A 24,535-nucleotide genomic window follows, 5' to 3' on the forward strand; every position below is an offset into this window, starting at 1 on the left:
ATTAACCTAGTTCAAAACCTTAATAATTTCTGAAGTACTAAATAAGGGAAATGACTTTGCAAAGCCTTATAGTTGAACAGATGTTATCATTTCCCCAAGAGTACATTATACTTAGTTGATATTCTTGTAAAGAAATATAAAGGTCAAGAATAATTTGATTACATGGAACGGTGCCCCTTAATACTATCATGGTTCTTTTGTGGTTCATATACTGTGTCTTGAAAACAATGTAGTTCTTAAATTAATATTCTTTGTTCATTTTTAACCATACTGAGGAGACAACATATCAGTTAAAATCTTCTATTATTATCACTGCTAAAGCTTGTTGAAAATCAAATTTATGTGCTAGCAGTTGTCATGGAAAGGGTGAATATATAATTCTGCTTGAAAGAAATTAAAAATGAAATTTCCAGCTTTTTCTGAATGTCTGAAAGGAATCTTCTGAATCAATAGGCAGCACCTTCATTTCAGAAATACTTTCTCAGTGAAAGTCATCCTTGCCAAGTCTCATTAATTGGTGGATCTGCCAATAATAGAAAGTAATAATCTTAATATTAGCATCCTCATATACGTCTTACAAATAAAGCACTTTGTGCTCATCTTCTTACAGCAGCATTCTAAAACGAAACCAACAGGATCCAGAAATAGAAATAAGATAGGTATTCTGAAGAAATCTTTACAGGACAAAATTTTCATTTATGAAGACTCGGTGAAAGATGAAAATTTGAATAAGGTAAGTGCAAACTTTTTCTGTACTGAGGTGTCCTGGTTTCAGCTGGGATAGTGTTAATTTTCTTCTTAGTAGCTGATACAGTGTGTTTTGGATTTAGTGTGAGAATAATGTTGATAACACACTGATATGTTGGTTGTTGCTAAGTAGTGCATATCCAAAGTTATGGATTTCTCAGTTTCCCATGCTCTGCCAGCAAGCAGATGCACAAGAAGCTGGGAGGGAGCACGGCCAGGACAGCTGACGCGAACTAGCCAAAAGCATGTTCCATACCATAGAACGTCATGCTCAGTATATAAACTGGGGGGTGTTGGCTGGGAGGGGTGGATTGCTGCTCAGTCATCGATCAGCGGGTAGTGAGCAACTGCATGGTACATCACTTGTCTTTTCTTGGGTTTTATTTTTTTATTATATTCCTTTTCATTACTATTATTGTTGTTGTTGCTGTTGTTGTTATTATTATTATAATATTTCATTATTATTATTATTGTTGTTATAATTTATTTTACTTTAGTTATTAAATTATTCTTATCTCAACCCACGAGTTTTACTTTTTTTTTTTCTGATTCTCCTCCCCATCCCACTGGGAGGGGGGAGGAGTGAGCGAACAGCTGCATGGTGCGTAGTTGCTGGCTGGGGTCAAACCACGACATGAAGTCAAAACCTATGTCTTTAGTAATTAAGGAATGGCAGTTTTCTATCTATGTGAATAAGAACCAGATAAAAAAAGATCTATGGTGTAGCAGTATGATGCATCTCTCTATTCTTGCCTGCGTTTGTCAAGATGTTGTATTTCAAGCTTAATAGTTTTGGCTTTGTTTTAATTTTTGCACCCTAGTTACAGAACTTAGTTACAGAATAGTTCATGCCTCACCCTTTTTTCTTCCAGTAGTTCTGGGGCTTGGCTTATGCATGACTGCAAGACTCCCCTAGATCCTGTGGTTTTCTTAGTAAGGCTTTCAAAACATAGAATCATAGAATAGTTTGGGTTGGAAGGGACCTTTAAAGGTCATCTAGTCCAAGCCCCCTGCAGTGAACAGGGACATCTTCAACTAGATCAGGTTGCTCAGAGCCCCGTTCAACCTGACCTTGAATGTTTCCAGGGACGGGGCATCGACCACCTCTCTGGGCAACCTGTTCCAGTGGTTCACCATCCGCATCATAAAAAATTGCTTCCTTATGTCCAATCTAGATCTACCCTCTTTCAGTTTAAAACCATTACCCCTTGTCCTCTCATAACAGGCTTTACTAAAAAGTCTGTCCCCATCTTTCTTACATGTCCCCTTTAAGTATTGAAAGGCCACACTAAGGTCTCCCTGGAGCCTTCTGTTCTCCAGTCTGAACCACCCCAACTCTCTCAGCCTTTCCTCCTAGGAGAGGTGTTCCATCCTTCTGATGATTTTTGTGGCCTTCCTCTGGACTCGTTCCAACAGGTCCATGTCTTTCTTGTACCGAGGACTCCAGAGCTGGATGCAGTACTCCAAGTGGGGTCTCACCAGAGTGGAGTAGAGGGGCAGAATCACCTCCCTTGACCTGCTGGCCACACTTCTTTTGATGCAGCCCAGGATACGGTTGGCTTTGTGGGCTGTGAGCACACCTTGCTGGAAGGTGCTTCACTGCATACTTCAGTTGAGCAAGATTTACTTCTTGGACCTCTCCTAACGCTACTGAAAACCCAGAAATGGGTTCTTGGCTCTGAAGACTTTGTGGGTAGGGACTGAGTTTATTCATACAGAGCTTATTGAAAGGGAGCCTTGATTCTGGTGGCTATCTTTTAAAAGGCTCACAGCCCCAGTCTAAAGTTAATCCTTAAGGAACGAGTGGGGCCCATGCCAATACGGGATATTGGAGGCTTTTTCCTCCTCTGCCAGCAGGTGGTCAATGAGGTCTTTTTCGTGTTCCGTAACCTTTCTCTCTTTCTCTTTCCCACTTGTAAAATGTGGGTAATACTACTTTTGTGTATCAGAGGAATGTTACAGTGATAACTGTTAGACATAGGTGGTGCACAGCTGTAAGAACTATGCAGAACAAGCAGGTGTCATTGGTAGATAAAAACAGTTTCACAGATGATTGCAATATCAATTTTAGTACCAATTTGGACAAAATTCTGTTTTTACACCTCTTTCCTGTGTTTTTTATACTTGTATCCTGAGGAATGAAAAATACTGGGTCAACATGTCTATTAAGAAATAATTTCACTTTTATGTGAGAGCAACACATTGTTAGTATTGGTTGCAGATGATAAAAGCAAATGTTTATCTAGTCCAGCACACAGTCTTCGAAAGTGAGAACAGGTGCTTAGGCAAGAATGCAACACTATTTAATGCTTTAATAAGTCTGGTCCAAGAATGCCCTAATCCTTTTATGGGGGCATTTAAGCTTTTGGCTTCAATACCTAATGTCCTGACCTTGAAAATATAGATTTTTTTTTTTTTTTTTTTGTACTGTTACTTAAAAGTACAATGGAGTATGGGCTAAGCTCTTATGTTACAAAAAGTACTCAATACTTGTTTGGTATGAATATTGCCTTACATTTTTGTTAGAATCTTTTTTTAAAATTGGAAAGTTAGCTTCTCTAAGCCTCATTGTTTCAGTTTTATGTGCACCATCTGGCATACCTGTTGTTGTTCTAATTGTATGGCTGCACATTAGTTATAAAAAGCCAAATGCTTTGGGCTTTTCCCAATAAGGAAGCTAAACTATTGTTAAATAAAAATGTTAGTTGTCATACTATCGTTAGCCTTATGCTGATCACAGAAGTAGAGTTTTTTTCTTTTGGCTGTTGCAATCTGTTACCTTGTTCCTCATTTAGAATCTTACACCTCTAAATTTTGCATTAATGTGAACACTTTTATCATCTCACTCAAAATTAACCATCTGAAGTGGCACAACCAATTCAAGGCGGGGAAAAAGGATGATGGAGCAATACAGCTCTGCTGTATTTCTGCCTTCACTGCTGCTATTCTCCTGCGGACTTCTCATGGTGTTGTGGGTTCTGTCTCACTACAGGTTGGCTGTAAAATGGTTTCCAGCTAACGCTTATGAAAGCAGCAGCAGGATGTGTTTTGCAATACTGTAAAAGAGGCATGACAGAGAAGAACAACTCGTAGACAGGAGGCTGTGAGGTGGGAGGCCGTGGGAAGAAGTTTGAAGCCTAGTCTTGGAGCACCTGAGAGTATCGTTGATCTTGCTGTGAAAATCTTCAAAAGCAGGCTGTATCTTCTACTTTTGTGTTTCATAGCTGTTTTAAGCTGTCTTGTGCATGAGGAAGTAGCTGTTCCTTTCTGAAATATCAGTTACCTATCTCAGAAGAAACACAGTGGTAAAAATACTGGCATTCTTTAGTCTATTTTCCCTGCTGGGCTTAAAAAACCCAACAATAAGACTTGAATGAGAAATGTCTTTGGGGTTGCAGATAATCAAGTACATTTTCAGGTTATTCCCTTTATTTGTAATATTTAGGACTGAGACAACACTAGTTAGCCATTAGTCTGAACTAAATGCGGAATTTAGAAGTCAGTGCTTTCAAGCAATGAACTAATCATAGTGCATTTACAGCATTGGCAATTTTTTGTGTAGTTTGGATGTTTCAGGTGGAATCAGCAGCAAATGTTCAGAGCTATGGGAGCTGATTCATCATAACCAAAGTAGTTTGACAGTCTAATAATATTATGTCATACAGTACTATGTCAAGCGTTATTTTACAGTGTTCTGTTTGGTATGAGAAAAGGCTTCAAGAATGGCCAGGGGATATTAGTTTATAACTAGTTTATAATTTAGTTTCTAATGAATATTTGATCCGGCTTCTACTGAAGTCACTTTCTGTGTCATACTGAAGTCAGATCTACTTGCAAGCTTTGATTTTCACAAGTGTGTTTCTGTTTGCAGAGCTGTGATTTCAGAGCTGACGAGGCAGAAAGAAACTCAAGGTGGCTAGGGGTAGATACTAGTACCAGTTAGGTAATGCAACATTTTGTTTGCTTAACAGCAGTTAATTTACTGTATGATGTTGAATAGATGCTGAATGATAAAGCTGAACATCATTCCCATGTATTTGGGCGTGCTTAACATATGGCTTCTTACTTAGTAATATGCAAATAGTATCTAGTTTTGCAGTTTGGACCATAAATCTTATGAGTCATGGAATATACTGAACATACCCTATAAACCTCCTGTTATTTGAACTGGTTGACAAAAGTGTAAGTGTTTCAGTCATCAATGTCATCTCTTTTGCCTTTGAATTCAGCTGGAATTAAAATATACATTCTTGTGTCTCCTTATAAGTGAACTTGAGTTGTCAAACTGCCTTTCTGTCCTTATTCATTATTCATTTTAATGGGTTCAAACTTACACTAAAGGTGATCACTCATTTACTCATTCATCTATTCATTATTCATTCATCTATCCCCAGATTTCATATATGTATAATTCATTTAAAATCCTTGTGTCTGAAACTGATCCTCCTGTGAAGAAAGAAGCAAACTTTAAATTCAGTTGTGTGCAAACACCTGTCAAAACATTGCTGTGTAATTTTTTTATCTGCATTTTTAAAGATTTATAGCACATCCTGTTCCTAAACCACAAAGGCAGCCTTCAGATTTTACTTATTCATTTTGTGTTATACAAAAACAAATCATACCTCAAGCATATATTTTCCTCTTTTTTGAGATATTGTAAAAATATGTGTATTCTCGCAGGAAGTATCTTAGACATGTAAATAAAAGCTGGAAGAAAGGAAGGACCAGCTCTTCAGTGTGTGTATGTTGTCATAACTCATTCAAGCTAGTAGTGTTGTAATAATTTCTATTAGTTAAGAAGCTGCCCTAATACCTTGAATAGGGAGCATCACGTAGACTCTAAAGCATTAGTTCTTTTGAAAATGGACCTGTTTGCTTCTAGTCAGGTAGGTCTGCTTGAATTTTTTTTTCCATTCCTTGAATGGGTGCTGTTGTAATGAAAATCATAATATAAATAATTTAGTCTTTTGTGACAAAAGCATTGGTTGTTCTCATCCATCTTCATTTTCCTGCTTTTAAGTAAACTCAAAATTCAACATTGCCAAAGTTTTGAAAGGTGACTTGTGGCGTTAGTTGTCCAACCTGGTTCATTTCTAATGTGAATTGCCCCTTAAAGTGGTGTCTGCTGTAGTGATACATTTCCGCGAACACCTTGCTAGATAGCAGCTGTTGTTGGTGAAGTATTAAGTGGCTGGCTGAATCGGATATAAATTCATTGCCTTCCTTTAGAAGCTATCTCTTCTGGTATTTGTCAACATGTGTGTTTTACTGTTGAGGACTCACTTCCATTCCATGTTCTAAGAATCACCTCAGAGTGCAACAACTTTCACTGCCAAAAAGAGGGGTGAGGGCAAGTCAATGGAAACTTCACAACTGAGACCTTAAAAAATGGGACAGTCAGACAGTATGGCTCTGAAAATTGCTAATTGCTTTTGAGAACATTGTCTTGTGTCATAGTGATCAGTAGTATAACAATTCAGAAAAAAATCCTTGAGTCTTATTTGAGAAATTAGTCTTGTGCACAGGCTTTTGAAGAAAATTTTTTTTTTTTTTGGGGGGGTTTTTTTTTTTGTTTTGTTTTAAATATTTGCCTTGGCATTGAAGTGTAGAATAGTCTTGCTTCTAGGGCTTAGTCTTATGTCACTGGCTCATAAGAATATCTTGAATTAACACTTTGGATTTTGAAAATAGATTTGCTTTGACAAAATAAATAAACCAAAACAAACAAACAAACTCCCCCAAAAAGCTGAATTAGGGTGGGATTGGCTGTTTTGTGCAATCTACATCAAAGTCATGATGGGCAGGATGTTCTGTGCAAGTTTTTATCTCTGATTTCCGATCAGTGCTGCTAGAGTACAGTGTACACCTTTGAATGCCTGTGAACTGCTGGACTGTGAGCTTAAATGGGAGATGCTAAAGTTACTTGCTTTTCAGTAAAAAGCATTTTACAGAAAACAAAAGGCCTCAAATTCACTTTAATAGGTTTCTTGCCTGCCTGCAAAGAACGTAGAAGATAGGTATAAAAAACTATTACTATTATTATTATTATTGAATTTTTTCCTGCTGAAAACTGAAACATAGAAAGAAGCAATGGGTATTTCTGGATTTATCCTAAGGTAAATGTTACCTGCTTTTTTTGAACAAGTACTGGAAGGCAGCTCAGCTCTTTTTCCATAAACTCCAATTTTGGCCATCTCTTTTGCTTTTCACTGGAGATCTCTGCCTCCCATGTTCAAAAATAACAGCTTGGTTTTTATCATTTTCGTTACCATATTTTGAGTATAATCTTTCAGTTGAATTCTCCTCCTAACTCAAATATCCGCTATGTTTATTTGTAACTTATATGCTTACTTATTATTTAGTGTCACACACCTACATTATTCAAGATCAATTTGTTAGATTAACAGTAATGTTGAGAGTCTGTCTTTTAAGGTGGAGATTTGTTAAAGATATCAAGAAAATGAACCTTGCCTCTACTTTGTGTCTGTAGGATGATTACTTACTCGTGTTGTAATTAGCTGAATTCATGTTAGTAGGAAATACTTTCTGAAGGTAACTTTCCATCTCTTGCATTCAAGGACATTCTAGATGATGTAATGGAGACTTTGGAGAATATCACATGAGCATGAATGAGAATATCACAAGCATATGTGGTTCCAAATCACATTTTAAATTTAGTTCTATCTACTGGATAATAGAATTTGATGATACACAATCACTCTTAGCAGGTCCCTTATCAATAAAATTTCCAGAGAAAATTCCCAGGCATTATGTTAAATATTTATCATCTTAGGGATCTAAAAACTTGGTGAAGTCTCCTTAAATGCTCCTTTAAAGCTAATCCTGAATAGAGTCAATAATGTGTAATTCTGATAAGCATGAATAGAAGGCTCATAAGGTTTTAATGTCTTCAGTACATACCATCTCTATTTGCAAAGATAATCTGAGGGGCAAAATCAGGTCTTGTGCCAATGGGAAGTCGTACAGTGTCTAAAGACTACAGTTGACCTTTATAGTGTTGCAGTTCACACTTGCAGGACAAATACTGTTGGTCTTCATTATTCTTATTTTTATAGACTGGTAAAACTGTAGAGAAATAAAGACTGCATGTATAAAGGCATACCACAGGATACCTGCCGTGCTAAGATACTATCCATGTACGCATCTCAATTAAATAGGGATGTTCATCTCTGCCTGCTCTTTAAGATAGAGGCCAGACTTGATGGGATGAATACTTTTCCACAAAATGCAAATGTGAGTACTTGGTCTTAGGTGACACAGTGATAGTAAACTTAACCAAAGTTATTTAAAAGTTTTTGAGATGCCTCCTTTGATGGCTGTGGTTCTTCCATTCTGTCACAGGCAGTACTTACTTGAGCATTGCTGTTAAAATACATAATACTGGAAACATCTGAAAATGCTGATTTCTGAAAACATTTTTTGTTTTTTTGGTACGCTGTGAAACCTATGAGATTAGATTTGTCAGGACCAAAAGAGAATTTAGAGATGGAGTGAGGAAAAACCCTGCACTCTGATACCCAGCAGTGTACAGATGGGCTGTTTCCGTGCTTAGCTTTATTCTAAATCCAGTGTGTAGGGCGGCAGTTGGTACCAACACCAAGTAGTGGAGTTGGAGCTCTTGTGTTGCATGTGTTTTCTCTCTCTGTGTCTTTTCTCTCTTACAGTCCAACTTCCGGGCCCGTGTGGATAATACAGGGAGAGAGAGTAAAACCAAACTGATAATTATTTAGTGTCTTTGAGGATTCAGCTGCCCAAACGTTAGATACGCAGTGTAGCCATCAGTGTCTAACCTAGACATCCACACTTATACGTCAGTGGAAAAACATTTGTCAGGATACAAAACGTACCGAGAAGTGCCTTTTCCTTCTCTTTGTCTATAAAGGGAGCGTAGAGTGACAAGCTCAGATGGAAGCATCTAAGGAGGGTAGTTACAGCTGGCTACTATCCACGTTGTCCTGCAGAAAAATGGTCACAATGGCAATATCACTGGCTATGAATGTCAGTGGTATAGCATGGAGAGCTCATCAATCACGTTGCATTTGATCATGTGCTTGCACGTACCGTGCTTGCCTTTCACCCTTGGATAATTTCTGTGAATGTCCCATCAGATGTGTGGCAGCAACATAGTTGTTGAGTTAAATCGTTTTAATTTAATCCTGTTTGATGTCCATTCAATCCAGTTTTAATCTTGTTTGATATCCATTACCAGTAGACTCTTGATTTACAGCTTAACTTTGGTTTATATAAGAAGATTTTTGGTTATTTGCTTAAAGAATAGTAGGTTGAATTTCATTGGTCAATATTAAGAGTCACTTGCTGATTTGAAACTAAATACAGTCTTTCTATAAATATTGTATTTTTGCTAAACAGAAGGTATTTTATCTTCCCATTTAACCAATCACATGGGTAAGCATAGGTTTATTTATATTTTTAGTTTTTATTTATATTAAAAATTATATAGACCCTCAATTTTAGGTTAGTATTTAATATTAGTTATGACTACCCTAAAACAAAGCCTGATCTCTTTGAAATATCTGACCTTACTGTAGTATTTTTTTGATCACTTAAACACAGTAAAAGCTTGGAATTTAATGTTAAAAGCACTTTCTAAAACAATGTATTACATTATAAGATAACAGCATTGATTTCTTTGCTACTTTAATCCTGCTTGTTAGTTCCAGAGTAGTAAAATCATGAGCATGCATGTCAGGTTTTCTGTTAATCTTGTTATCTTTTGTGTTTTGGTATTTTTTAGGTTAAGTATGAGTTGCTGCTTGAGAAAGAGTGTCAGCTGCGTGATCTGGAAAATAAACTTGGAGAGTATATTGCTTCTTTAGCCTTTCAGAAGACTGTTAAAAAATCCAAAACGTTGGAACTGTATACTGCTATCATAAGCATTCAAGCTTTGCTCTTTGAACAACTGAGCACGTCAAAAACCCTGTCAAAATTGGAATGTATTCAGATTTTAGAAGCACATAATCCTGTAAGTGATGAAGTTGTGAAAAGGAAAAATTCATGTTAGGAGACAGTAACTATCACAGTAGCTTATTTGACTTTGATTTAGCTGTGCTGGTTTGCAGTTCCTGGTGGTCCGGCCTTTTAATTTCTGTGGTTATGTGCACTTTAATGCACTCAGTAAAAGTAAAGAGAAGGAAAGTATTAGAACCAGGGAACATTGTGTATTATCATTACTTATTTTTATTATAGTAGGATCCAGAGATCTACAGGCAGAAAGAGCAGTATTTTTGTGGCTAATTAATATTAAATTTTTAATGATTGCAAGGAAGACAGTTGGGAAGTGATTGTGAGTCATGACTGGGATAGTGTGTAAATAGTCATGACTCTGTTACAAAACTGTTCATGTTATAGTGCTATCCATATAGTAAAATCCACAGCCACATGATATGCTTCAATCATTGCGTTTTTAGAGATTATATTTATACAGCTTCCTACCTGTCTTATCTCCCTCCAAGCACACTCATGCAGTTTAAATAGTAGAAACTTTGGAAAGGCCTCTTCCCTTCATCATATTTATTACTTACTTGGTATGTGCCAGTTTTCTAATCCTTTTTTAATACTTCAGTGCTCTGTATTCATAAGGATTATTTTTTGTTACATCTGCTATTTGCAACCATCCAAGTGAGGCTTGGGAGAGCACTGGAGTAGAACAAACAAAATGGGGTTTTAAGAGCAAAACCTCTTTGCTAGAGGGCATCATTAGACAGCTATTGCTGTGAAAACTCCTGGTTAAATTTTAATGCTGTCATCTCTACAGAGTTTCTCTGAGAATGGCAGTTAGAATGTTTATACGCTTCCAGTTTTGCTTAAATTTGTATTAGATCTGTAGGAAGTAGTGAAAGTTGTATGTAGGTAGAGTATTAAAACTAATTTAATCTGGAATTATTGCCTTTTAGGTGCTAAGTGTAAGGGGGCTCTGCAAAGAGGTTCCTTTTAGCTTCTCTGTCCTTGAACAGATGAAGAAAAAGAATTGAAGGAGAGGCAGAAGAGAGACCTAGAGTAGCTAACACTGGATTCTTTATTCAATGTGCAAGAACTGAGTTAAGCCCTATTTTGGGGAAAAAAATTATTTTAGGCATTGTTTAAAGTGCCTGTTAGGCTTGGTTTACAGGGACTGTTTCCTGGTGATCAAACCTCTCTCTCTCTTGCTGTGTTTTTGTCCAACTCCTTTGTCCCATTAGCTGGCAAATTTTAACACCTGTTACTTTAAAACAAATATATCAGATTACACAGGATTCCTTAATGCTGATGACATCAGTGATAGTTTTGCCAATCAGTGAACCAAACATATCTGGCTATATGTGAATTTGCTTCATCCCCTTAGAGATAACAACTTAATATTCAGTTTTGGTCTTAGGAGAGTGAATCTGAGCTCCAAAGTCAAATCTTGCTGACCAGGGAGCAGACACTTACTTGGAGACACCATGCTCCAATGAATCCGTAGTCTGAATACAGCTGATGAGGTGGAGGAATAGATGAAAATTCGGCATTTTCTCCAAGGTACAGGTTAGGAAGTAGGGCACTGAGATACTAAGCAACTTAAAGCTTGAGGTCAGACAACGACATTGGAAAACTGGAATATGAAGCCTTCTTTGTGATGTCTAGTTTGACTCTTTGGCCAAAGAGAGATCTTTGGCATTGAGGGATCCAGTCCACTTAAGACTTCAGGTTTCAACCCTTTGATTTTTAGAGCATTGTATTTTAACCCTAATTTTATCACACTAAATGTGAATTATTTTTAACTTCAAACCTCTTTGATATTAGCTGTTGATTCAGTATAACTAAAACTAGTCAGAGTTTCTCAAGCTGTTTCAGTGGCTTTATGCAGCTTATAGATGAATTCTAATGGTGCCATTCTTTTGTTTGGATCTCAGCCATGCTGGTAGTGTACTTTCTAGATGTCCTCTACAGTGGAAGGTTTCAGAGAGCATCGACCTTTAACACAATGAAAATTGACTCATATCTTTCAGCATTATTCTGATATTCATAGCGTGCATGTTCATGTTTACTGAAGCCATGCAATGGATTGGAAAGTGTAATGACTGCAAGTGGCTGGGTAGAATGAGAAATGAATAAACCAATATCAGAAATCCTGATAACATCTTTTTTCTTCACTCCAAATGAAATTTGTTCTTCCAAGTTAAATTATGACTTTTTATCATTATGTGTTTTCAACCTCTAGGAGATTGAAGAACTTGACAGGAAGCTGGAGTACGAGATGTTGCATAAGGAGTCAACTCAGCAGCAGCATCTAATGAGTAGGCAGAGGTGGACTCTGGATGGATTGGGACTTTCAAGTGAATCTGTGGAAACGAATGCAGACAGACAGGTGACAGTTCTGCTAAGACAGGCCATGAATAAATGTAGGCAACTTATAAATCTGCACCAGCAAAGGTAAGTGCTTTGATCTTAGGTTTTACTAAGTTACTGCGGTCCTTTTAGACCATAACTTATCACAGAGAAACAGCAGCCTAAATGTTCTGCTGTGTTGGGGAGGCAATGTATACTATACTATACATCTATGAACAGTGCATTTTTGTGATGTGGCCCAGAGTATACCTGAGGAGTCTTGGGAATATTGAAATAAGAAACAGGAAATAATAACAGCTTAGTTACATACAGATTGTGATGTGTTGCAGGCAGTCACCATTTCTTGACAGGGACAGTGGCAAAATAGCACTACTCCTTAGCAGCAAGGAGGAAAAGAATTTTAATCCTGTTCCTTTGTCTCCCAAGAAGATAGGTAGGGACTTCAATGAAACCTGATCTGCTGGGGTCAGAGAAAGTAGCTGAGACAATTTAAATTGAATTTCCATCTCCACTGTCACACTGTAGACTGAATTCCCTGTCACACAATCATTTTTGATGGGATATATAAATTCTTCTCAGAGACAGGCTCAATTTCACTTTTCCCTGGCCAGTTTTTAAGTAAAGATATCAGTGACAAAAAAAAAAAAGCCTCTTGGGAGGTATATAGAAATATCTGTCTTGTCGTGAAGGTTGCCTAGCGAAAATGGGTGATAATTTTCAAAATTGCAAAGTATTGTATTACATTGGGGTTACAGGAGTTAGAAATTACATTTCCATGTGTATTGCACAGTATTAAAAGCCTACCACGTTTCAAGGTTCATGTAAGATCCTGAGAGGGTGCTTTCCATTACAAAGAGGGTTTTCCATGAAACAGCTGATATATTAAAAAAGGCTTCGATAGCGTTTGAGTGGAGTTATTGCAGGCTTATGTCTGTTTTAATTCTGAAAGGGCTGGAGCTCTACTCGATGTAGATTAATGACTCTCCTGTTGCAGAAGTAGAGAGTCACTAGAAGAGCAGATAGGTTACTGGCTTGTGGATACTACTGTAGAGATATATCAGTGAAGCCTTCAAAGAAACTGCAACTAGTCTTTACCTGAAAACATAATGGAAGAAACAAATTTTGTACTTCTCCCAGGTGACATAAGGATGGCTTCATGATTTGGTCCAGAAACAAAATAGACCACCAGTAGTGAGGAAGTTAACTGTTTACTGTTACATTCCAGAAACAAAAAGATCCACAACCTGCCATAAAGTGTGGTGATGAAATTTAAAGAAGAGGATGGGGACAGGTTGCATCACGTTGCCTTGGAGGGATTCCAGATTTGAATTGTGTGCAAGACCATAGCCTTAGATTCTGCTCTAATGTTTGCTTGGTGGTTCAGGGGAGAAAGGAGAAGTTGGCTTATTTTAGAAGTTATGCTGCTCACCCAACTTGGCTGACAGAAAGATATGCTTCCTGAATGGATGACTTTCAGATATTGTTTCCTATAATACAGTCATTGCGCCTGGGAAGATTTCAATGTTAATTCTGTCTTTCACTTCAGCTTGAGAGATGAGCAATGGAATTGCGCGGTGCTTGAAGATCTCCTGGAAAATATAGAAATGGATGCATTTTTGGCACTTTATAGTCAGGTAAGCATGAAATTGAACAAAGCTTCCAAGTTTAAATTACAGCTGTATCTGGAAATCAGCTTTTCTTGCTTTTTTGGGAACCATTACAGATGTATTTGGGTCCAGTTCTGCTAATAGTCACTACCAGTTCTGGTGTTCATAGCCTGTATTATCATTCACTTTAGTTAATTCTGACCTACTTTGAGCCTTTTGAATTTTATTGAGTTATACTTCTTTTTGTTCACTTACAAATCCTTTCCGGGGGTTGTCCTGTTGCATTTCATTCTGTAGAGGAAACTAAATTGCCTGAGTTTCTGGTTTACAGACAGATTTACAGTCTGATATTCATGTAATGAGACAAGGGTTTTGTTTAGGCTTTAATCAGTGTTAGAAAGGATTTGCGTTGATCGTGTTACAAAACTAAATGATAGAAGGACTGCTAGTTAAATTTTCTAGTATCATTGCGCATATTGTTTCCAAAAAGAGCATTACCTCTTCAGGTAATTTGCTGTCTGTTGGCTGCCTGTCAGTGCCACAAAAGGCATTAAAAATGAATCGCTGTTGTCCCCAAATTTTATCTGCAGCCCTTGGTTGAGATACGTAGCTAGCATCAGAAAAGAGACTTGGTGTTGCAGCTTTTCACATCCAAGAATCTTGCCTGTCAGGGACAGGACTGGTTGCAGTCACCTGTAGCATAAATTGGGAGCTTCAGAGGCCAGCAAGCCAAGGAGGGACCACTTAGACTAAGGGTCTCTCAGTTCTTCCTCTCTCAGCTTGTTTCTGCTCAGTTTTCTGAACTCTTTATCCTCTCCTGAGTTAGATTGCTATTTGAGGTCAGCTGCTCTCATGAAGAATTGGAGTGAGACTCCTGTATATTACATCTGTGTTGGGAGATTCACCTGGAAGGTAGCACATGTTTTCAGTTCCTTACTCTGATTTGGGTAAGGAATTTGCATCAGGAACTGCTACAGCTGACAGGATTGTGATAATCACTTCAGTCTCTGCCTCTCGTGGGGACACTTGGGCTCCATTCAGAGCAGAGTCCTTCCACGAGGCTTGCTGGAAGAGACTTGCTTCTGAATATCTGGCAGCCTGATAGCTGAGCTGCTGTCCTGGAATGGAAGATCTCACTTTGTGCTACTGAATTAAATCAGGAAGAGTGGGAATTCAAACCTTGTCTTACACTTTCCAAGAGCATCCTATCCTCTGCACATAATAATATGAACACCAAAACCCCATTCTGGCATGTCTTGCAGAGTGTAACATTTGAAGGTGTTCGCTGAGGAGGTCATGACCATTGTTACCAGCCTTCTCATTTTAAGTCCAAGCTATTTTTTCCCTTAGTTTTGCTTATTGTTATTGGTGTTGGTGTTATTATTTTCCTCTTTGTGTTTTTTTTTTTGTTTGTTGGGGGGGTGTGTGGAGTTTTTTTTCCTGTTGCAACGGCTTTTTTTCAAACCATCTTGCCACCATGTTGGCCTTGACAGTTTGGTGTGTTGTAAGTGGATATGGCTATCAGGAACTCCTGAATTCCTTTCCAGCCTTCACCTCCTTCTCACTGTGTTTTCTGCCCCCATGGCCTACTGCACACAGAGCTCCTAACATTTTATGGGGACTTCACAGAAATAGCATCCTGTTGACACTGCTAAAAATTTCTGCTGCAGGCCTTTGTAGGGTACTTATGACATAAATATTGACATGATGGCGAGTTTTAATCTGATTATTTCTTTATAACTTTAAACTTTATATGTATTCATTTATACTCCTTTAAAATGACTTGCATAGTGCTGATGAGGCAGTCACTATTTTCAGTTATTCAGTCGGTTGTGGAACAGTGACATGAGCAGTGACAGCTATAACTCTTTTCACAGGTGATATTAAATTCAATGCTTTATTTGCCCATTTGTAGTTGCAGTTTGCCTAATAATTCAAGATTTCAGAACACTTTTCTAGGAGAAAAGATGATTTTTTTGTCCTGTTCAGCGTTCCTGGTTTTTTTTGTAATACAGGTAAGGAGTTAACAGGCTTGTGTGAATTATTTTGCTGAAGCATACAGTGCTTCAGATATATTTTGAATATGATAAATATAAGATAAGTCTTACATAAAATCAGTGGTAAATACACATCAGAACAGATGTAAAAATTGAAAATGCTTTGAAGGTCCTTCAGGTTTTGCTAATCTTTCTCTGTACTACTGTGGTTTAAGTCATTAGTCTTGGTGGACCATAGTCTTGGGAATTCTTTTTATACTTTTTTTTTTAATCCCCCTAGTTCATTATGTATTTATCTGACAAAATATGCTGCATCCAGAAATGCTGGCCGGTATAGAGGCTTGAAACAGCACAGACCAACTCCTCCAGATTAGCACTACCAAGACCATTTTCATAGTTTAATTTCAGTGCTTTTAAATCTGCTCTAGCCTTGCAAACTTGGACTAATTGAAGGAATGGCTGGGACCTTGTTCAGTGTTTATTTAGCAATTTCATGAGCTGGCAAAAACAATCACTAAGTGGGAACTGTTAAAAGAGAGCATGAATAGTGCATTAATCTCATATTGTGGTTTTTAGCTTGCCATGCTCCTGGGCATAAAAGGGTAGGAAGAAGGTGCATGTAACAAGCCAGCTGCTCAAGCAGAAGAGTTCTTACTTTGCAAAGGATGTTGTGAATTGTTTTTCTGCTGCCCTTGAGTTTGGTTGTCTCTGATAGAGCCTCAGCATCTACCTCTTTCATGAAGGCATGAATTCAAGATGTGTGGCATGTTAAGATGAATGCTGAAGCAGGTGTGTAGGACTTGGTGGAAGCAACGAGAGACAGACCTGGTGGCTGAGTGCTGCTGCTGCTGGCTGTGAATCATTTTGAAGGGAACCCTTTCCCAAGAGACCTTGGCTCTTTTCATAGCGTTTCAGTTCAAAGGCATTGCTCTCTTTTGTTCGGAAGTGTTAATCATATTTATCATCAGACTGCACGGGGCTAACCAGGAGAGTGCTGGTTTTGCATGTTATTGTAGCTTGTTTCTGTGCTAGCAAGTTTGATAATACTGACACTCCTTGTCCTGCATTCCCAAAGATCATACCACTCGACTGGGGGGAAGCTAGAGATTGCTTTTCTACAGCATAGGTAGAAATGTTGCTGAAGTTGCTGACAATTTAATTGTCTTCCTGTGATGGTTGTTGGCTTTTTTTGGCACAGATATATTGTGAAAGAGCATCTGAAAAGCATAGCATGTATTCTGCAAATTGAGAGGTTAAAATCATGTTTTGCAGATTACAGATGCATGCAAACAGAGTATGTCATATTTTCACAGTACCCAGTCCTCTTAGCACACTAGCAGGTGAATAATGACCCTTGAAAATTACAGATTTTGACATCTTGAAGACAGAGGTTCGAGAGCATCACTGTCACCTCGCTGCACTTGAAAAACTGGACACACTGTTCAGTGTATACTTGGGGAACTGTGCTCTATGTTTAGTTCATAAGATGCCCTGAAGAAATACTTAATTGATGTAAATATGCATTAGATATACCATTGGGGTTTTTCTATTTATATTTATTTATATAAAGTGTAGCCCAGAGATATTCTGGGACATACCTTATTGAAATTCCATAAAACCTATACATATTTACCCTGCAGATAATACAAAACAAAATTTCTGTTCTTAGCAAGTATAATAACATAACTCCAATTATAATTCCAAACCTGACTACTCGATTCAACTGTAAAGATGTGCTTAGTAGAATAGTAATTTATTAATTTATTAAGGCTCACAGTGTAACTAACATGTTCCTACTTTCAGATGTGCGTATCCTATGAGCTGATACGGGAATTTTTTTTTTAAATCTTTTTTCCTCCTGTTTTCTTACACTTTATAGAACATATTCTATTGGCAAGTATTAGCAAACTATAGCTATTGTACCTCTGTAGCTTACACTCATTCTGTTCTTTAAAGAGGATTTTCCCCTTTAGACTAGTTTCCAGAACTGTGGATGCAGCCCTCTCTGGAAAACCAGTTAAGTTTTACTTTCCTGCTTTTCCTACATCCTTATGGAGGCGTATCTAGGTCAATAAGAGATTTGCTTGAAAGATAGTGAGTTCAGGATCATAAGCCTCTAGCTGAGAAGTTACTTTTAAATAAGCTCATAGCTATAGCCCCAGGTACACTAGTTGCATTTTAGAGACAACAGATGATGCAGGCAGACTGTCATGTGAAAACACCAAAGTTTGAAACACAGCATAGATTGAGTTCATTGATTCTTGCATTAGTTGTTTAAATACACACCGCTCGGTCCAAATACTTAAAAGTAATTCTGCTGTTTCTAAACTACAATTAATTCCTGGTTTTATTTTGACCAAATTCAGAGAATACAAATGAGGTTATTGGTGGCACAAGTAGCATTTGTATCCATTAGATGTTATGAAAAAAGTGAATTCCTAATCTTTATGGTACCTTACCATATAATATACGTGAAGAATCAAACTCATTCCAGGCCAGAGGGCTTTTAGTCTGACTAGTGTGACCATTCCTGTGTTTGCATGCACATTCACTTCTCCTTCCCACTTCTGCAAGCTGGTCTAGGTACCTGTGAGCATCTGAAAGTGCTGCTCACTGCTGGTGCACGTTCACACATCAGCGCTCCCTTTGCCATACATATCCGAAACGCACCTGGCTGGTGGGCGCCTGTGCCACTTTTGGTGCTGCTGACAGCATTGTGGCACCTTGCAGGATTACTTAATCATGAATTCTGCTGTGTTAGAAAAGCTTTAAGGGTTGCCTCTCAGTCCAAATTATACTTGCAGAAAGGTAAGGGTCAGAGAGGAGAAAAGAACATGTAAAAGAGGAAACTATTACAGAGGAAAGCAGTACTGAAGTCATGATGTTTTGACCATCCAGATATAAATTACTGAGTTAAAGGTCCTGAGACAATTTAGCTGAAAAGGGCAGAATAGATCACAGATGTGTCATTTTTACTCTCACTTAATATTGTTTTTTGTAAGTTTCTAGAACAGTTTTTAAAGACCAAAAGTACAATACAGTCTGTATACAACTGTAGAAATTAAACTTAAGTGTGCGTATTAAGATTTAAGCTCTTATTTACATTCCTCTCCAGAGAAGAAACAATTTCTTGCCTAAGTAGCCTGAACAGACATCTCTTTTACCTAACTTTGGTGCCTGTTTAGGGTGAAAATATTGGATGTTCTACATGCCATGTCAAGTTACTAATCTCTCATCAATCTTAGGATTTCATCGTGTTCATTCTAGTATCTCAGTGGTTTCCATGGAAATTCTGTAACAACACTGAAGAGCCCAGGAAACTTTGGGAAGTGGCTAGTTTTCCTGCCTTTCGGAGAGGAGTTCTCTGCTTGGAGAACAGTTACGGGAAGAGGAGGTTGATCGATTTCCTTATTTTGTGTGGCTGTCTGAATTTGGGTTAGGGCTGCTTTGGGGGTGATTGCTTTATTTGGTTTTACATGGATGTAGCAGAAAGAATTGTCCTTTACAGAGCATCCTTTTGGTGAAATGGCTTCTTTCAAGGACGAAGATTCACTTAATACAAGGATTTCCTAGGTGCATTCGCTCCTCTGAAAATTTGTCATGCAAAAAAGCGGCAGAGGTCAAATATTTGCTGTGACATTTTGAATCCACTGTGGACAAAGAAATCAGCTGTCTTCCTGCATGGTGGGACTTTGTGGGGTTTTTATGTGACATGGGCTTTGTAGTCCTCTGCCCCATCAATACTAATAGGAGGGTCTACAGAGTGGAGGTGACTCAGCTGTCATGAGTCATCTTGAATGTTTGGCATGTTTTACCTAACTTTGGTTACCTGAGATACGTGTTTGGTTTGAATAGACTACAACAGCGTTTTTCTGGCATTCTTTGAGGCATTTAACTTGCTTTAATTTCCTCTACTTTTTTCTTTCCATGTAGTTCTCAATATGTTGTAGAGTTTTGATATTTGATAAGCATGAGAAATCCACAGAAACAGCCCTGGGGACACAGTAGTTTTGACAGCAGAGCAGAAAATAACAACGGGGTTTTGGTATTTGGAGGGGGGCAGGAAATGGGGCTGGTTGATTGTCTAGGGAACAACTAAATTTGAACTTAGTCTATTTGAACACTATGTGAGTATGCTTTACCACTGACTTTTGGGCCAGAAAAGAGAGGACGTATGGAAAAAAAAACCCCACCAAAACAAAAACAGATGTTTCCTTCACCTCTTAACAAATGTTACAAGCTGTTCTCTGAGAATCTGGTGTTACGAGAGGCTGAACAATGAAATGCTCAACCATGGCAACATGTAAATGTTGTCATTAGGTTTCAGAGGCTATTTGTTTTCCCCTAATTTTACAAACCAAGGAATGCCATATCGCTTCATTACTATCTTGAAAGCATTTCTTTATAATAGTACAATCCATAAAGTAACTAAACCTGACATGCTAGAATATGGTTGCATTGTGATTTTTTCCAACGGAAGGGCATTGAGTGCATGCCCTAAGCACATATGCCAAGGTCAACTGGTTGTTTAACATTTACATTGCCTATATCCACAATGAAATAGACAACTGTAATATATATGGGCTAGTCTGGGTAGAAGCAGTGAGCATGGGACTATGACCACTTGACACCAAAACTGTCACCACTAACATGATTTTCAATAATACTTTTTGTTTCTATAATGAATAATTCTTTAATGATACTAATTAAAATTTGCTAACACTTTTTTTATTTTCAGTGCTAAATTTATCTCTTTTCTACTCATTAATCCTCTAGGAGCTCCGACTGGCAGGTTATTTAGCTAAACTGACAAGGGTACCAATGGGGATGTTGCACAGGATCCTGAACTTGTTGCTGCCCTCCAGCTCACAAAGTGAGGTTCTTTCTGTCCTCAATTCCATCAGTAAATATTCAGATGGTGTTGCTGAAGGTGACAGTAATGCAGATGAGTCTGGCAGCTGTAAGAAAAAGTAAGTGTGATATATTTTGGTAGACGATTGCAAGAGAAGATTATTGCTTTACATGTATATGTATTTATTTACTGGATAGGCAAATTGACAGCAATAGAAAAATTCACAGGTGCATAAGTTTCCTTTTGAAATATTTTTGTGGGGTAAGTGAAATATTTTAACTATAATAAATTGATTGATAAAAAATTAATAAATTTTATAACTTTATGAATCAAACGGTTATTTTCTAGATTTATAAATCTTGTTCTGATGATTTCCTTTCTATTGAATTTAATTCGAGTTTATTAAAACTTACTAAAATTATTTTTATTCCAGCTTTTTGTATTTGTAATATTCATAGCACACCAGATTTCAGGTGTCTATACCTCCTAAAGATATAAAGGAGGTCCTCCTTTCTGATAGTGGAAGTTTCAACCTGCAGATGCCCATCCCTTTGTAGTTCATTACTAAAGTCCCAAGTGGCCACTGTTTTTTCCCTATACTCACAGAGACAGGTAGTCTCCCAGAGCCTTCATCCCTCCAGTTTATCCCCGTTAAGACCAGCTGAATAGCTGTGCACCTAATACTGAGAGGTGTTCCAGGACCCTTGCTCCCAACTCCCTGCCATGACATGGGAAGGGGAGAAAAGCAGATGTTGTGGCACTGGGCCCTCTAGTTGTCAGATGTGAGTTGTCAAGGAACAGATAAGGGTCCTTGGGACCATGCCCTGAGGTGTGATCTTAGCTGATTTAAATGATTTGTGGCAGGGCAGCAAAAATACTTGAACACTCTTACTGACTGTATTCATGGTATTACTGTCATGGGTTTGGTAGCTAAAATCAGAAAGGGGAGGGAAGTGTGTATATTTGGGGATTTGCTGCTGGGAATTTTTTTCTTTCCTGCTCCTTCAGGAAGAACCAAGAGTTGTGGCAAGCACTGGAGAGCAAAGTAAGGGAAGATCTGATAAACAGAAGTTTGGAAAAGATGCCTTCTCTAAACAAGAGAAAAGACAGGTGAGGAGAAAACAGGAAGAAACATATGTTTTTTTTTTTTTATACTTCATTTTATCTCCAAAGGTTCCTTTTATATACATTAGAAATCAGAAAATAAGTTCATATATACGCCTTTTCTGACACTGTTCTGCTCTTCGGTGCTTGTGTTTCCTACAACATATTGGCACATAATAAGCAATAATAGTAAATGCCTAAAAAGACTTTTCCATACATATCCACAAAATTCACACATTTTTCATAGATATTGCCCATATTCCCTATGGTTATTTATTATAAGGTTATCTTTCCTTATGCAATTTTGTATCTCATAAAATAATACGTAAATTGTTGGGGATTGGAATGGAAATTACAATTCTGTCTGTTGAAATATGATTTTCTTTAGCTTCCAAAGTCACCACTTCTATGTCAGGATATGATATAGGAAACTATGCTTTTTTTTCCCAAGTTTTGATTTTTCAATTCAATTTTTTTCATTAATGTAGCTTGATAAAGAAGAAGCAACTTGCCCTCTTGGAAAAAGCATCATTCATCCATCTTGGATGTTCGCCTACACATCCTCCTATGGAACAGTCTGATCTACCTGTTCCTTTGAACACTGCAACTGCTGAAGCCATAGAGCTGTTAGACACAGGGGAGAAGGTATTTTTGTTCCGTGAGCCGAGTGATCCAATAGTTTCTTTGCATAATTCTCCAAGGAAAAAGAAAAAGAACTTTCTTAATTCCAAAAAGGCTGCTCGTGCAAATACGGACTCATGAGGGCAACTTCCATTCAAAGTATCAATTAGGGAAGAGGAAGTTTTTTAAAATTCAGTAAAATAATGAGAAAGAATGAAGTGTGCAGTTTAAATAACATGCGCATAGCTTTAATCTCATTTGTCTGACATTGTAAATAGCTGTAATTTCAGAATGGCGCAGTTAGCAATGTACATTGTGCATTTTTTAATTCTTGTCAGCATATGATGCAGTAGCTGAAATATGGGTGTTTTATGATGCACATTCTGGCAGGCAGGATTCAGTGTTCCTTCAGTACATTTTGATCATTTTTGCACTGATGTTACTGTAGCTGTATTTTCATAATTTATACAGAAAGGTTATTTATTATATAAAGTAAGTACTGATTTACAATTCTTGTATTTATATATTCTTGTAATAAGCTGCAGTATAGCAGATGACATGAAGAGGTGAAGTGGACGACCCATAAGTCCTCCGTTCTCTGATTTTCTGTTACTCTAGCTAATTTACTGTTTAATGTCATGTTCTTAATAGGCTTTGAATGTTACTTCTGCAGTCTGTGTTCTGCAGTGATAGCTGGTAGTCCAGATCTTCAGCATATACATAAGTACTTAGCCTTACATCCTGGAGTAACTTCAGCTTTTTGCTATTGATTCTAAACTTACTTCAGCTGAACTATGAATGAGGCTACAGTTCAAAACTGTGCTAAATATTTGCGACCTGTTGCAATCATTTTTTTGGTGAATGAATATCATCCCAGTTGCTCAGTAGAAAAGGGAAAAATGTAAATGGGCATGTAATACCTTCAGAAGTTTTTTTGATTGCAGCGCTGCCAACTGTCACAATTTTAGGTTGGTATTTTTGAAGTTCTTATTCCTGGATTTCTCTAAATTGATGAGAATATCATTTTACATTTGAAAGAGTTAATTTTTAAACCTTTCTAGTTGACAGAAAGAAGCCTGTAAATATGAACCCTAAAAACAGGAACAGGAAAAGGCTAATTAAAAGAAACACATATATTTGTTAATATTTCATGGTATTCAAGCCTGTTTTGAGGGGTTTTGAACTGTGTTTGAACGCTATGCTCTGAGGGTACTGTGAACATATATTTTGCAATTTTTCATGTATGGAGTTTCTGTGTCTTTGTATTAATAGGGTGCCAATTTCATTTTAAAAATTAAAATGTTACAATGTACGTGTGTCTGCAGTTGGCATCTCTTCCAAGTGGAAAAAAACATTATTTTTTTTCTCCGCTTCTCTTGCTTGACAAGTTTAAATATTCATCCCACAGTAAACAACAATTAGTGTTTCATATCGCTATTAGCATTAGAAAATGTATGCAGCAATTAGCCTGATAATCCTAATTATTTTTTGATTGCATTCTTCAGTCTTTTCATAGAAGTCATCGCTGTCACAGAAAGAGGAGTCTATCAGGGTTGTGGGAGTTCAGAGTCGCTACGTTTTAATGCATCCCCAAGGCATGGGTAGGTAAAGGTAGGGTCTGTCCTATCTTGGAGGTAGGTCAGAGCAGTATGGGAGGAGGCTCAGGTGTTTCAGAAAGGGGTTTGGCCCTATGCAAGAAAAGCCAATAGGAAAACCTGAGCTGTGCTTGGGGCTGCAAGGAGCACTTGAAAGCTGAAGTACCCTCTCTTGAATGTGAGTCTTTTCCAAGGTTTCTTCACAAGCCCAGACTCTAGGCTGTTATAATATAAAAGGAAAATGACAGTACTGATCACAGATAAGACAGTGGGGCCAATAGCTTTAATCAGTTAAAATAATAATACAATGCAACATCTGAATATTGATTGCTATATCAATTTATTATCCTTAACAGATAACCTGTATGTCTAATAATAGAGAGCTGATTTGTAACTCTCACATATCTCATCACAAACTGGAAGCAGCTCAGTGATTGTAACTATTCTAGCAGGGAAAGTCATGCCTGCTATGAATCAGTTTGGTTTCATGCAATACATATTCAAAGAAATTACCAGATCTTAACATCTCTTGTGCCTTATGAAAGAAGTACTGCCTAGGTAATAGCCCACTTCAATAAAGAGTTGACTTACGTTCAGCTTTGAGTCACTCAGAGGACAGAGGAGGGCCAGCTGTTGTGTGTGCAGTTCTGTTTGTGTACCATA

General features: G+C 37.6%; 1 protein-coding gene across 1 annotated transcript in view; it reads left to right on the plus strand.

Annotated features, from left to right (window-relative positions):
- EVC2 (EvC ciliary complex subunit 2) overlaps nucleotides 1-23,589 on the plus strand; it is an 80,001-nt gene extending 56,412 nt beyond the window's left edge. Inside the window, exons 18-24 of the mRNA XM_030008868.2 lie at nucleotides 611-733; nucleotides 9,524-9,751; nucleotides 11,969-12,180; nucleotides 13,643-13,730; nucleotides 20,477-20,670; nucleotides 21,561-21,662; nucleotides 22,145-23,589. Coding sequence (XP_029864728.1) covers nucleotides 611-733; nucleotides 9,524-9,751; nucleotides 11,969-12,180; nucleotides 13,643-13,730; nucleotides 20,477-20,670; nucleotides 21,561-21,662; nucleotides 22,145-22,418 — 1,221 coding nt within the window. The 3' untranslated portion in view covers nucleotides 22,419-23,589. The remainder of the gene's footprint in view (nucleotides 1-610; nucleotides 734-9,523; nucleotides 9,752-11,968; nucleotides 12,181-13,642; nucleotides 13,731-20,476; nucleotides 20,671-21,560; nucleotides 21,663-22,144) is intronic.
- The last annotated feature ends 946 nt before the right edge of the window (nucleotides 23,590-24,535 follow it).

Source organism: Aquila chrysaetos, chromosome 1 (genome assembly GCF_900496995.4).
Source record: "Aquila chrysaetos chrysaetos chromosome 1, bAquChr1.4, whole genome shotgun sequence".
Classification (NCBI taxonomy): domain Eukaryota; kingdom Metazoa; phylum Chordata; class Aves; order Accipitriformes; family Accipitridae; genus Aquila; species Aquila chrysaetos.